Source organism: Notechis scutatus, chromosome 8, assembly GCF_049901735.1.
Source record: "Notechis scutatus isolate UNSWTSFEM ecotype Mainland chromosome 8, rNotScu1.2, whole genome shotgun sequence".
NCBI classification, from domain to species: Eukaryota; Metazoa; Chordata; class Lepidosauria; order Squamata; family Elapidae; genus Notechis; species Notechis scutatus.
Window position 1 is genome coordinate 5,142,894 of NC_142016.1, and position 13,445 is coordinate 5,156,338.

At 42.2% G+C, this 13,445-nt stretch overlaps 1 protein-coding gene across 2 annotated transcripts in view; it reads right to left on the minus strand.

Moving 5' to 3' along the window:
• Positions 1-3,333, minus strand: part of KCNQ4 (potassium voltage-gated channel subfamily Q member 4) — a 129,114-nt gene extending 125,781 nt beyond the window's left edge. The window contains exon 1 of one of the 2 annotated variants that reach the window (XM_087970513.1): positions 2,485-3,333. In XM_087970513.1, coding sequence (XP_087826639.1) covers positions 2,485-2,804 — 320 coding nt within the window. In that variant the 5' untranslated portion in view covers positions 2,805-3,333. The remainder of the gene's footprint in view (positions 1-2,484) is intronic. The other variant, XM_087970514.1, reaches the window with a different exon arrangement.
• Between the last annotated feature and the right edge of the window lie 10,112 nt (positions 3,334-13,445).

Consider the following 13,445-nt stretch of genomic DNA (forward strand, 5'->3'; position numbering starts at 1 on the left):
TAACTAAATTTTAATTTAATCAAGGTTATTTTGGATGGGTCATTAGAGGTTAATCTCCCTGAAATTTAAATAAATCCTAGTAATTATGTCTAAATTTAAATTGACTGCTGTAAATGAGCCTATGCAGATTTGTGTCTACCAGCGTGGGTGCACTTCAGATAAATATTTTTTTTTATTATGAAACTAAAGTATATATCTGGAAATATCTGAGCTGGAGATTAAATAGGAAAGCATCTGGAATGCTACAGGAACCACAAGGCTGCAGCAAAATGCAAGACCAAATCCATCTTTAAAGGCACTTTTTAAAATGCAAACTAAACACTGGGAGAGTCTGAGTAGCTTTTTTTTTCACTATCTTCCATCTGCTGAAACTTGTTGCAAACTTCTTTGGGGAAAAAGTTGGAATATCTTGCTCAACCAAGTTAACTTCATCAGTGAATTCATCAATTTGATACCTAAAACTAATCCAACCTATTGAGTTCATATCACAAGTTAAGCCACAAAGAAAGAAGCAAACCTGTCAAAAATGATCAGATTGGCATGTTGAGTAAAAACAGGATGTGGGTTTGTAATGGAGCTGGTGAAGCACAGGGCGCAGCTGCAGACCGAGTCACTCTCTGGAACTTGCACAACTCTTAAAGCACAGGGCATCTTCCCAACTCAACTTCTCTCCACTAAAAGCCACGAGAGCTTTCGAGTTATACAGAACAAATCTTTGTGCCAACGATTTCTTGATCCTTTTAATCAGCAAGAAGAGAAGCTTCTCCGCTCCAAATTTCCCAGGGATGACCATGTCCCTCTTGATGATGATTCCAGCACTTAGCAGGGATTGGTGAGCTCTAAACCATGATATCAGACTGGACTCGCCATCCCCAGGATGACAATCTAGATCTGATCATATGATGCAAATGTAGTTTCTTCCTGGAATTGTCTTGCCACTTAAGGCAGCTAGCTAGACAGAGTAGAAAAACCATGGTATTGCTTGCATGTGGGAAGCCCTTCAGGATGGGGTGGAACATCACTTATTTATATTTTTACTTATTTATAAAATTTATTTGCTGCCCATCTCGTATCCAATGACTCTGGGCAGAACACCATACAAGATTATGCAAGTAACGGTAGAAACCAGTGGCATCTAGGTAAGGATGGGGACAGGTCAGCATCTATAAGGGTCTTGAATGGGGGTGTGTGTGAAGGAGGACAGACTTTGTTAAAGAAGAAATAATTCTTTCCATGGACTGTGATTCGTCTTGCTTCAACAATGGACAAGCAAGCCTATTGACTCCTGCTTTGGGCAGTGGGCTGGACTAGAAGACCTCCAAGGTCCCTCCCAGTCTGATGATTCTGGTTCTTCTTATAAGTTGGAGAAAAAGAAAACAAGACAACAGGGAGAGGGAGAGGGAGGGGGCAGTTACTCTTTCCTTTACAATGATCAGAATGGATTGGCTGAAATCTGCTTTTGAATTTTGAATAAAAGTGAAAGTTGAGGATGGGAGAGGATGGGAGAGACCCTGCTAATAAACCTTGTCCAGTCTGTCTAAGCATTCTAAGCGGTTGATGACCCAGCACACCTGGCGAGCATCCTTTGGGACAAGGCTGCATTCCAAGGATCCCTTGAGTTTAGCAATCGCTTCCCATTTAGAAGCGGTGCTGGTTAGCATCTTCTAAAGCTGCCTTGTGACAGCCTCCCACACCCAAGCATGCTTGCAAAACTTTGCTCTGCCTTATTTACCTGACAAGTGCGGATGGATGTTTTGCTCAGCTAATCTAACCTAATCTATACGGTCCTATCGGGAGCAATCAGCATGCACATTTCAATACTCTTGGGAACCTTTGGAAGAATTATTGCATGAGCTTTTCTGCACTCAACTGCAGTTTATCTGCCAGATGTAGTTCGGTCCTAAGACAGATTATTTCATATACTTATTTAACCAAGAAATTAAACAGGCATAACGTTTTTTGCTGTAATGTTTCTTTGTAATGTTTCTCTGTAATGTTTTTACCGCCATTCTCCCACCTCAAAAAAAAAAAAAAAAAAAAAAAGGTTTTTAAACTATATGGTGAAGGAATTTGCGTGGGTATGAGCTACAAAGAGGAAAGACAGAAATAGAGGCTGTGTTCTTGCAAAGCACTTACCTGGCCACTTAACACTCTAAGAACAACGTTCACACATGCTAAGTTTGGCTCCTACGAACCTTGCTTAATTTCTCTAAGGTTTAGTAAGGGGCACGAACTCAACACATCTGGTTGGTTCGTTGTTCTATACCAGGCTTAGAAAATGGGTGAGTTCGGTGAGAAGGTCCCCTGCGTGGAGTGAAGAAAATCGCCGGGGCGCCTTCTCCTTAACCACGGCCCTCTTACAAGACCAGAAGAGTTCAATGACTCTGAGGCGCTTGGCGCGGGGCAGCACCGCTGACAACCCCATAGAGATCCCAGGGACCGACCGGATCTCCTGAAACAAAAGTTCTGGATCGGAGAACTCACATGAAAGCGTGGTAGATGAACGCCCAGCCTCGGGGTCTTTCCAACACGTTGTAGAGGCAGTTCTGAAGGCGGCGGTATCGCTTCTGCGACGCGGATCGAGCTCCGGAGCCCCCGCGTGGGACCGGTAAGGGAGTCCCAAGGAGTCCCAGGCGCCTGGGGCTGGATCCAGTGGCGGCGGGGGTCGCCTCGCTCTTCTCGGTCTGCACGGCTGTCAGGGCTACGAATTCCAAGCCCGGGGCTTCTCCGGCGCCGCCGCCGCCGCTGCCGTGAACCACGGACGGAGGCAGCACGGAGCGGTCCCCGCCGGGAGCCCCGGCCATCGCGCTGAACAGGAAGGGCGAGCGCGCTCACGGCATGGAGAGGGTTGAGTCCCGCGGTAGGTCAGCCCGGCATGGCCCCGGCTGCCAGAGGGCTGAGGGGCTCAGCCGCGATCCTACCCGTTGGCGCCAGCCCTCCGGAGCCGTCCTTCCCTTGGCAGGGAGGATGGAGGTTGGAGCCTCGCTCGCCCGGGCTCAGGAGGGAGACGGAGCCCGGGACTTCGCCGCGGGATGCGCCCTGGGCGCACACGGGGACACTTGCCGAGCAGCCTTGCGAGCTCCCCCCGGTTCTTTAAGCCACTCGGGGAAGGCGTGGGGAGGGAGAGGGGGTGAGAGAGGCAACTGGAGGGACGCGGATCTCCCTCCCCGCTTCTTCGGCTGGATGCTGCTTCTCCGCCTACGCCCAAGTTTAGAAGAGTTGCCGGCTTCGCGTGGCGCTGCGCTTTGGAGAACTGGGCAGTGTCAAGAGCGCGGCCGGAGAAAACAGAGGCGCCAACAGCAGCAGCAAGAGCAATTTCTGCCGGTGCCGCCGCTGGCTCTTTCTCCTCCTCTTCCCTCGGCCCCTCTCCATCCTGCTGGGTTTTCCACCTGCCTTTTGCTTTGCCAACTCACATGGCATCCTTCTCCCCCCACCCCCACCCCACAACCCCCGCCTCGCCGGCTCGTCTTTCCGACGACGCGGCGAACCCTCGACGCTGAAGGGGCCGGGCACCCAGCAGCCAATCACGCCTGCCGCCGCCGCTGCCTCCTTCTTCTCGTCCTCCTCCTCCTCTTCCTCCCGAACAGGCGACTAACCGCGGCTGGAAGGAAGCGCGACTTTCAATCTCCGACGCGGGCGCTGAACTGCGCCTTCTTCTTCCAGACACGAAGAAGAATGGAAAAGTTCCTTCAAACGAGCCCTGGGCCCAAGTTTCTGTTTTTCTTCATTCATTCAGCCGGGTCTGCGCCCACATTCGCTATTGCCCACTCACCACGGCCAATTGGCAAGGGTCAACTCGCCGTGGGACCATTCGGTACGGAAGAAAAGTTACACGAATACCGAAGAAATAGAATCATTAAAGAAAGGATGGCAAAGGAGGGACCAAATGAAATGTACTGTAGATGACAAAAAAATTAAATATTTTTAAAATTATTTTTACTAATTAAATTGATTTGAATTGTCTATGGCGAAGTTGGACGTGGAGAGTTGACCATAACAAGAGTTGGCTGTGGTGAATTGTCCCATTCTGCCTGAAGCAGGCCTCTTTCCTGCAGTTCCAAGGTTTGGCTCAGCCCAAGGGGTCTCTTGGTTCTTAACCTCTGAGATGCGTTTCCAGGGTTTCAGCTTTCCCTTCGGATAAAGGGGAGCAGGTCTGGCCTCATGCTGGCCCTCCCAATCTTTTGGTAAGGGCAGTGAAGACCAACACTCACATGACTGAATTGTATTCAATTGTATGTCTTTGATTAAGGGCAGTTGATTTAATTGCTTCCTCCTTGGTCTTGATTAATTAAAATTAGCTGCCAAGTTTGGAAGGAGGATGAAGGCTGTGGAAGGAGAGAGCTACTGGTTTGTGTACCCATTAGATGAGGGAAACCAAGGACAGCAGGTAGAACCACCGACTTTAGAATTAAGAGCAAAGGAAGTGGTGGAGAGATTCTGCCCCTTAGGATCAACCATCACCTGTAAAGGAAGAAGAAGTCAAGAAATATGCCACAGACCAACAATTGATCACACCACTGCAAAGGCCATATTCAAACATTGTGATGTGTTTGTACCTACAAAGATCAGAATTGTGCAGGCCATGGTGCCCTCTGTGACATTCTATGGATGCTTTTTAGGTGTGAAGCGAAAAATTTTCAAACAAAAAAAAAAAACTTAAGAAAGTCCAGTTGGCTTTAGGAAAAAAGCACCTTTGAGACAACCACAACCTGGATGACTGAGAATCTCCACAGAATTTTAACCAACCTTAGAATTAACAGTGGAGATAAGGAAGTGATAATAAGATAAGAGCACCTGCCTCTTAGGATCAACCATCAACTGTAGGAGAAGAAAAGTCAAGAAATATGCCACAGACCAGCAACTGATCACACAGTTGCAAAGGAAAAGATATTCAAATGTTGTGGAATTTAATTGTTGGAAAATTTTGGAAATTTTTGTATTTACTTATTTATTTACTTTGTCATGTTTTTGTAGTGTATGTTGGAGGTGGTGACCTTTTGAGAGCTGTGTGCAACAAAATTTCATTTTAATATATGCCGATTAGTGCACATTCAAAGTGACAATAAAGTTATTCTGTTCTGTTCTATTCTATTATTTCATTCTTCTATTTTATTCATTGTGAATTAGATGCCACCTTGAGAGAAAGTCTTTTGAGTTCCACCTGGAGACAGGAAGATAGACAAGAATGCCAATTAGCAGAAAACTTACCACTTTGCTCATTGGCTGTCAACAAGTATATTGATATTAAAAGGCAAAGTCATTCTTTTTCCAGGATAAGATCGTTCAGTTTTACAGCATTGTATGTGCAAAATCAGAGGCACAATGGCTCAACAATTAAAGATGCTGAACTTGTCAGCTAGAAAGCTGACTGCCTGGATTCGAGACCTGAGCGCCGTATGACAGAGAGAGCTCCTGTTCCTTGCTCCAGCTCCTTTTGAAAGCATGCAAATGCGAGTAGATAAATAGGTACCACTTCAGTGGGAATATTACAGTATGTCATGTGCCTCGGTACATAGTCACGCTGGCCACATGACAACGGAAATGTCTTCCGACAACATGGCTAAGAAATGGAGATGAGCCCCACCCCCTAGAATCAGACATGCCTGGACAGGGAAACCCTTTCCCTTTTCCAGGCGCAAATCAGATGGCTGTGAAAAGCAGAGGTTTGAGGTGATTTGCAAAGTTGGCAACTCTGCCAACATTGTGGTCTTGTGAAAGCCTTGCCAAAGCTTTGAAGTATGACTGAGTGCTCAGTTTAATGGATCCTCTTAATAGAATCCTAACTACAAGCTGATTAATTGGGTGGAGCCTGCTTTAATTGGACAGGAAAACAAATGCGAAATGGAATTGGTGGTGAATAGAGATGGCATCCAGAGGATTTTCTTGCTCTTCAAATAGGAGTGGGCAAAAAGTATTTTTTCCCTCCTTCAAAATGATCCTTCGCCAGTCATCACCCTGCTGGCTGGATGAGGAAGAGAAAGAGAGAGAAAGGGGCGCCCTGCCTACTATTTTCCCCAGAAGAGCCCTGTGGGGTGGGATGAGTTGAGAAAGTCGCCCAACTGGCTTTCAGGGTTAAATCAAGATAGAACTCCTGGTTTCTAGGTCAGCACTGACATCCAAACTGGCTGTCTTTATTTATTTGCTTTATTTCTATTCTTTTTTTATGGTGAAGGATTCCAAAATGGCTTTCATTAAAATAATAACATGTAACTCCACCAGGGCATATTCCAATCCTTGTAAAGAAAATAAAGGGTGGGGGATTACTTTCACATTGCACTTAGAATGACAGGACTGGAAATGACTGGTGTTTTTTCAAACTTGGCAACTTTAAAATGTGTGGACTTCAACTCCCAGAATTCCCTAGCCAGCATGGATTCTGGGAGTTGAAGTCCACATATCTTAAAGTTGCCAGGTTTTGGTGGGGGGGAGAAAGCACAGCTTTGAGTCATCAAGTCTGATCCCTACTTAGAACTGAACTCTCAGTTTAAGGTCTCCAGCCGATGTTTTGCTGATCTTCATTGAAGATGTCCAATAAAAGGAAAGCCTTCACCTTCACCTACACGGACAGGGCAAGCCACTAGAGCAGGGGGTCTTCAAACTTGACAGCTTTAAGATTTGTGGACTTCAACTCCCAGAATTCTTCCTCCAGTCATGTTAGCTCGGGAATTCTGGGAGTTGAAGTCCACAAGGCTTAAACTTGCCAAGTTTGAAGACCCTTGCACTAGAATATCAACCAAGAGCAAACCCCACTCCTTACTAGCACTTATGATGTTACCTAATTTGGATAATGAAATGTCTGCATCAAATCAACCAAACTCTGAGAGCACCAAGAACCCCAATCTGTCCCTAACTTGAGTCTTCCAATGATGCCCCCATCATCACTATAACTGGGTCCGTTCACCTTTTTGGGAACTTCATTCTCTTCTTGTCCTTCCTTCCACCTTTCCCAGCACTAGAGCCTTCAGCAGAGGAGTAGTTCTTCACATAAAGCATCATTTATCAGCAAAATTATTTATCATGCTCAGTGCATTTCTTAGTTTAGTTCCTATGCTTTTTCACCCCCTAGGCAACCTGCAATGTTCTAAAAAATGCAATTGAAAAATTAAAAAGAAGTGCACTTTAAAAGAGCACCTAAAATACACCAAGTATACAGGCAATAAATTGGCAGGAAAAAAAATGTACTTTAAAAAGCTCCGCTGCAGCTTACGTGTTAATTGCCTTTAAATGCTGCAAGGTGCCCTGAGTAATGCACCAGAAGAAGCATTTGTAAAACTTACAACATACAGTAATGGAGGTTGGCTTTATGACCCTTCCCAATGGGCTTTGGCTGCTTTCATTTAGTCTCTCTTTCCAGAGGGCTGGAAACAGGAGATGTATGTTCCTGTCACCTTTCCCCAAAGGAACCGACATAAAGATCTGGCAATTTAAGAACCAGCCTCTTGAGAGATACAGTAAGCTGTGCACAGAATGAACTGGGTTAGCTAGTTCATTAGATGCAAACCTTGCCTCATGTGAGCTACTGAACCCTTCCTGGCTGAGGGACCCTTTTCCAAATATGGAGACTTTAAAAAAATAAATGGAATGCAACTTCATCTAGAATCACACAATTGTTTGGCTCCAGGCTAGGGTTCTCACCACGTCTTGTGGCAATGTGTTCTAGAAGGTAATTTTTAGATACTACGGGAAACTGTAATTTAGTAATTCCTTGGAGCTACTATTAATTTACAGAATTAGATAACTGAGAGACAAAGAACCTTCTCTGTTCATGTACTATGCAGAATTAGTGAACCATACACACAAAAATACACGCATACGTGTATCCCCAATTGTGGCCATAAGTCAAGGACTGTCTGTAATTATATACATTAACAGCCTAGAACAACTGAATAAACTAAACATCAGGGGAAAAGATCCAATCTCATGCCCATGCAATATTTTTTTAAATCACTGTTCCCTCAGTTGCTTTCTTCTCTTTTTAAAAATAAAATTTTTAGTCTTTGTGCACTTGTCTTGTCCTTTGAATCTCCTGTGCTACAATTCTTCTTTTCACCTTCACTGTTCAAAACTACATGTGTATTTCAAACATGCATAGTAGCCGTACGATAGTGACCGTCTTATTTCCAACATATTTAAAAAATCATCCATATGAAGTTTGCCCTTTTCACAGTTGCCCGGAAGCTACAAGTTCACACCCAAATAAATAAAGCTGTTTTACCACTGTTACAAGGCCCAAAGACTGTGTTCTCACAAGAAAATTATTTTTCAACAATTTTGCTGGTCTGCGACCGTAATAAAGATTGATTACATATTCAACAAGCATGTGACCGTTAGGGAGGGCTGCCACAATGGCCATACATGTGAGTCATCATCACTTTGAAGAGTTGATGAACAAATGGACGTTAAGTAAGGATGATCTGAACCAGGGCAGTAGCAAGTCCAGGGGGCTTTCACACAACAGCAAAGCTTTGAGATTAAATTTAGTTATGCTTTATTTTGTATTTTGGGGGGTGATCTGGGACATTTATTTGTTTATTTCACATTTTTGATAAATCCTGGTGATGTACAGCAGATTAAAATGACGAAGAAAATAATTTTACCACTCACCATTTTTAAAATTGTTTAATCTCTACCTCAGATGGAGGAGCAAATGAACATTGGTTTTGTGTATCATCTAACTATGGTAGGTTAACTTTATTTAAAGAGGCCTTTCTATTTTTATTCTGTACATTCTCTGCTTTCCTATATAGTTCTGAATAAAATTTTAAACAATCAACAATTTATATATTTCACTTCTATTGGCCTCTTTCCCTGGCCTCTTTTATCATCACATTTTGCAGAGGTTGTAAAAGTTCATCCTCAAAGTATTTACAATAAAAAGCTAATAATCCATCTGGTCCAGGCACCTTTGCTAGTTTAATCTTTTTTTTTAATAGATTCAGAAACTTCTCTCATGGTGATAGGTTCATTCATAATTTGTTCCTCTGTTCCTCTGTAATCCTCTGTCAATTTTGTTTCTTTGGATATTCATCAATTCTCTAAAGACATGTCATTGCTTAATACAAATTGGAATAATATTGATAAAATGCTTTTGGTATAGCCAGACTGCCCATTAGTACGGTATCTGCCCATTGTAATTGCAATATCATTTTATTTTATTTTTATAATTTATGTCAACCATTGCCCTGGTTTCTTTGCTAACTCAAAGAGATTTTTTTGCTCTGCATAGTTCATTTATATTTCCTTTTCTCTTGTTAACATACTAGGTAACTATCATTGTAAAAACTTAATTTGCTGAGAAATATTTATCTACACATTTCTTTAATTCCTCTTTTTGCTTCATCTTATCCAAAACAGCTTGTGTTTTCTCTTGCCCCACTTTTAAATTCACCATTAAGTTGTATAAAATAAACTGTGATAAAAGTTTTACTTGTATTCCAAGCCATTTTTAAACCACTGTCTTTGTTTAATTCCTTTAAAAATATATTTTAATTTCTTTTTACAATCCCCCATGATTTCTTATTTCTCTAACAATATATCATTTAGTCTCCATCTAAAAGAATTGGATTTCATTTTATAAACCAAAACTCACAGGATTATGATCTGAAAACGTCTTTGGTAATATCTCTAGAAATCTTAGTAGCCAAATTCCTTGAAATTTGTATCGTATCTATTCTTGAAAAGGATCTGCGTCTTTCAGAAAAGTAGATGTACTCTCTTGAATTACCATTTTTCTCTCTCCTTATGTCTATGAGCCCTAAATGGCATTCTAAATGGTACTTCATAATAACAGTCAAAATCACAGACTGGCTCATATACTACCATTATCTTTTGTTTTGTAAAATTCACCAAAGTCTGCACATAATAATAATAATAATAATAATAATAATAATAATAATAATAATAATAATAATAATAATAATAATAATAATAATTTCACAAAGGTCCAGCTTGTTGTCTGTTTTAAATCCAAGTTATTCAAAAACATTTCTATCCTAAAAAAAAAATTCAAAAAAAACTGTCTCCTTTATTTGTTTTAAATTTTCCTACAGTCTTTGTTAAGCTTTTTGCCAAAAGTTTTTCAATCTTTAAAACCCCTTCTTTTCTTTTTAATCATTAAAGAATGGTGACCTACTAAGTTGAATTGCCTTATCCTGCCACTCAAAAATGTTTCTCTTTACCTGAAAATTAATTACATCCAAAATAGTTTAAGAAAGTGAGGTTTGCATGAACCTTATGTCCATATAGACTGCATCACGACTGTGAGCTTGATTGAAATCCCTCTATTCTCAGCCATTCAACTTATGAGTTGACCACAAAAATCTACATTTCTGCTGTCTACTTACTAGGGCCAGCTATTTTACAGAGTGCATGTGGATAATCCCACAATCTATCCAGAGAATCTGCACCAAGCAGAATTCACAATCTGATTGCCAATCTCTACTGTCCCTGCTCCTTCAGGGATGTCTAGTTTGCCAATGATCGTCACCTGGAAGCCCCTTAAAGAGGGCTGTTTGGCCAACTTCGCAAAATGCCAAGAATTGGGTATTTTTGCACAAAATTTCAAAGGCAAGGAGTTCCATACTGTGGGGTCCAAAACTCATTTAACAGTAGTTTCTGTAATTGCCCCATCAGTCATCAAGCTCTGTTATTCTGGCCCTGTTGCAGCTTCTGGGTTATCCTCAAAGACTGCCCCATGTAGAGTATGTTACTGTAATCCAGTTGATTGATGATCAGAGAAGAAGTGATCATTGCCAATGGAACCTGGTGCAGGTAGGGCCATCAATAATAGACATGCCATTTGAACTTGGCAAGTGCCCCGTGACTAGTCTTGTCTCTCCCTGCTGCTAATACAGCAATGCAAGTCCAAGGGGACTTCCAGATCTCCTTCAAGGGAAATCCCATCCTAGTCAGATCACTGCCAAACTGATGTTCTTTATTGTATGATTTATTATATGATTATTATATGATGCTCTTTATTAATAGAAAGCAGTTTGGTGGAATTTCCTATTCTCTCAGAGTTTCTCTACACTGTTCAGGGTTACCAACATCTCTGGTTCATCCTGGATGGCAATGGACAACTGCGTGTTATCTCTATACTAATGGCATTTCACCCCAAATCAATGGATGATTTCAAAGATTTCGTCTAGATGTTAAGATGTGAATTGAAATATTGCACAAACCCAGCTGGTTTGATTAATTTTCAGGTCATGTTATCATGCAATCACAGATTGTACATCTTATTGTACAAATCCAAAATCAAGATAGATTGATTTTGAAACTCAAGTTACATTTGCTTGCTTGTACGAAGCCCCTTAATCATAATCAACCCTGGAGGCAGGATTTACAGCACACAATAGACCACACTGGTTTGTATATTGCCTAAATATCATTTTGGCACCCTCTAAATGTATTGAGAATGCACTGGGAATTGTTAGAGCTGCAATCCTAGCACACTGGGGGAGGAGTATTATATTCCAACTAAATTAAGACAATAAATTGCAATTACATTGTGGTTTCTTGTCCTCCCATTTTGGAGAGCTCTCCAGCTGGGCTTTTGGCATGCTGAATAACTTGGCCATTTTCAGACTAGTCTGACATTGGTAATCAGTTTAATGCAGATCTCCCTGAGACCGACAAAGAACTAGTTGGTTGGGTTGATGCAGGATTAAGGTGGCTGCATCCTCAACAGTAGTTCTTGATTACAATCATTCATTTGGCCACTGTTTGAAGTCATAACATATTGAAAAAAGTGATTTACGACCGGTTCTCACATTTATGACTGTTGCAGCATCCCCACGGTCATGGGATCAAAATTTGGGTACTTGGCAACTGGCATATATTTGTGACAGTTACAGAGTCCCAGGGGGTTCTCCATTTGCAACCTTTCCAGCTGTTTTTTTTACAATGTCAATGGAAGAAGCAGGTTTGCTTAATGACCACATGATTCACTTTACCACTAAGGGAAAAAAAGGTCACAAATGTGGGCATGACACACTGAACAATCACATTTTTAGCAACTGAAATTTATCATCTGTCTATCTATCTATCTATCTATCTATCTATCTATCTATCTATCTATCTATCTATCTATCTATCTACAGGTGAAACTCAAAAAATTAGAATATCGTGCAAAAGTTCATTTATTTCAGTAATGCAACTTAAAAGGTGAAACTAATATATGAGATAGACTCATTACATGCAAAGCAAGATAGTTCAAGCTGTGATCTGTCATAGTTGTGATGATTATGGCTTACAGCTCATGAAAACCCCAAATCCACAACCTCAGAAAATTAGAATATTACATGCAATCAATAAAACAAGGATTGTACATAGAACAATATCGGACCTCTGAAAAGTATAAGCATGCATATGTACTCAGTACTTGGTTTGGGCCCCTTTTGCAGCAATTACTGCCTCAATGCAACATGGCATGGAAGCTATCAGCCTGTGGCACTGCTGAGGTGTTATGGAAGACCAGGATGCTTCAATAGCGGCCTTCAGCTCTTCTGCATTGTTCGGTCTCATGTCTCTCATCTTTCTCTTGGCAATGCCCCATAGATTGTCTATGGGGTTCAGGTCAGATGAGTTTGCTGGCCAATCAAGCACAGTAATCCCACGGTCATTGAACCAGGTTTTGGTGCTTTTGGCAGTGTGGGCAGGTGCCAAGTCCTGCTGGAAAATGAAGTCAGCATCCCCATAAAGCTCGTCTGTGGAAGGAAGCATGAAGTGCTCCAAAATCTCCTGGTAGACGGCTGCGTTGACCCTGGTCTTAATGAAGCACAGTGGACCAACACCAGCAGATGACATGGCTCTCCAAATCAACACAGACTGTGGAAACTTCACACTGGACTTCAAGCATCTTGCAGTGTGTGCCTCTCTATTCTTCTTCCAGACTCTGGGTCCGTGGTTTCCAAATGAGATGCAAAAGTTGCTCTCATCAGAAAAGAGGATTTTGGACCACTGAGCAACAGACCAGGTCTGTTTCTTTTTTAGCCCAGGTAAGACACTTCTGACGTTGTTTGTTGCTCAGGAGCAGCTTGACAAGAGGAATACGACATTTGAAGCCCATGTCCAGGATCCGTCTGTGTGTGGTGGCTCTTGATGCACTGACTCCAGCCTCAGTCCACTCCTTGTGAAAGTCCCCAACACTTTTGAATGGCCTTTTCCTGACAATCCTCTCCAGGCTGCGGTCATCCCTGCTGCTTGTGTACCTTTTTCTTCCACACTTTTCCCTTCCACATAACTTTCTATTAATGTGCTTTGATACAGCACTTTGGGGACACCCACCTTCTTTTGCAATTACCTTTTGAGGCTTTCCCTCCTTATGGAGGGTGTCAAGGATGGTTTTCTGCACAACTGTCAGGTCTGCGGTCTTTCCCATGATTGTGATTCCAATGAACCAGACTGAGACCATTTAAAGGCTCAGGAACCCTTTGCAGGTGTTA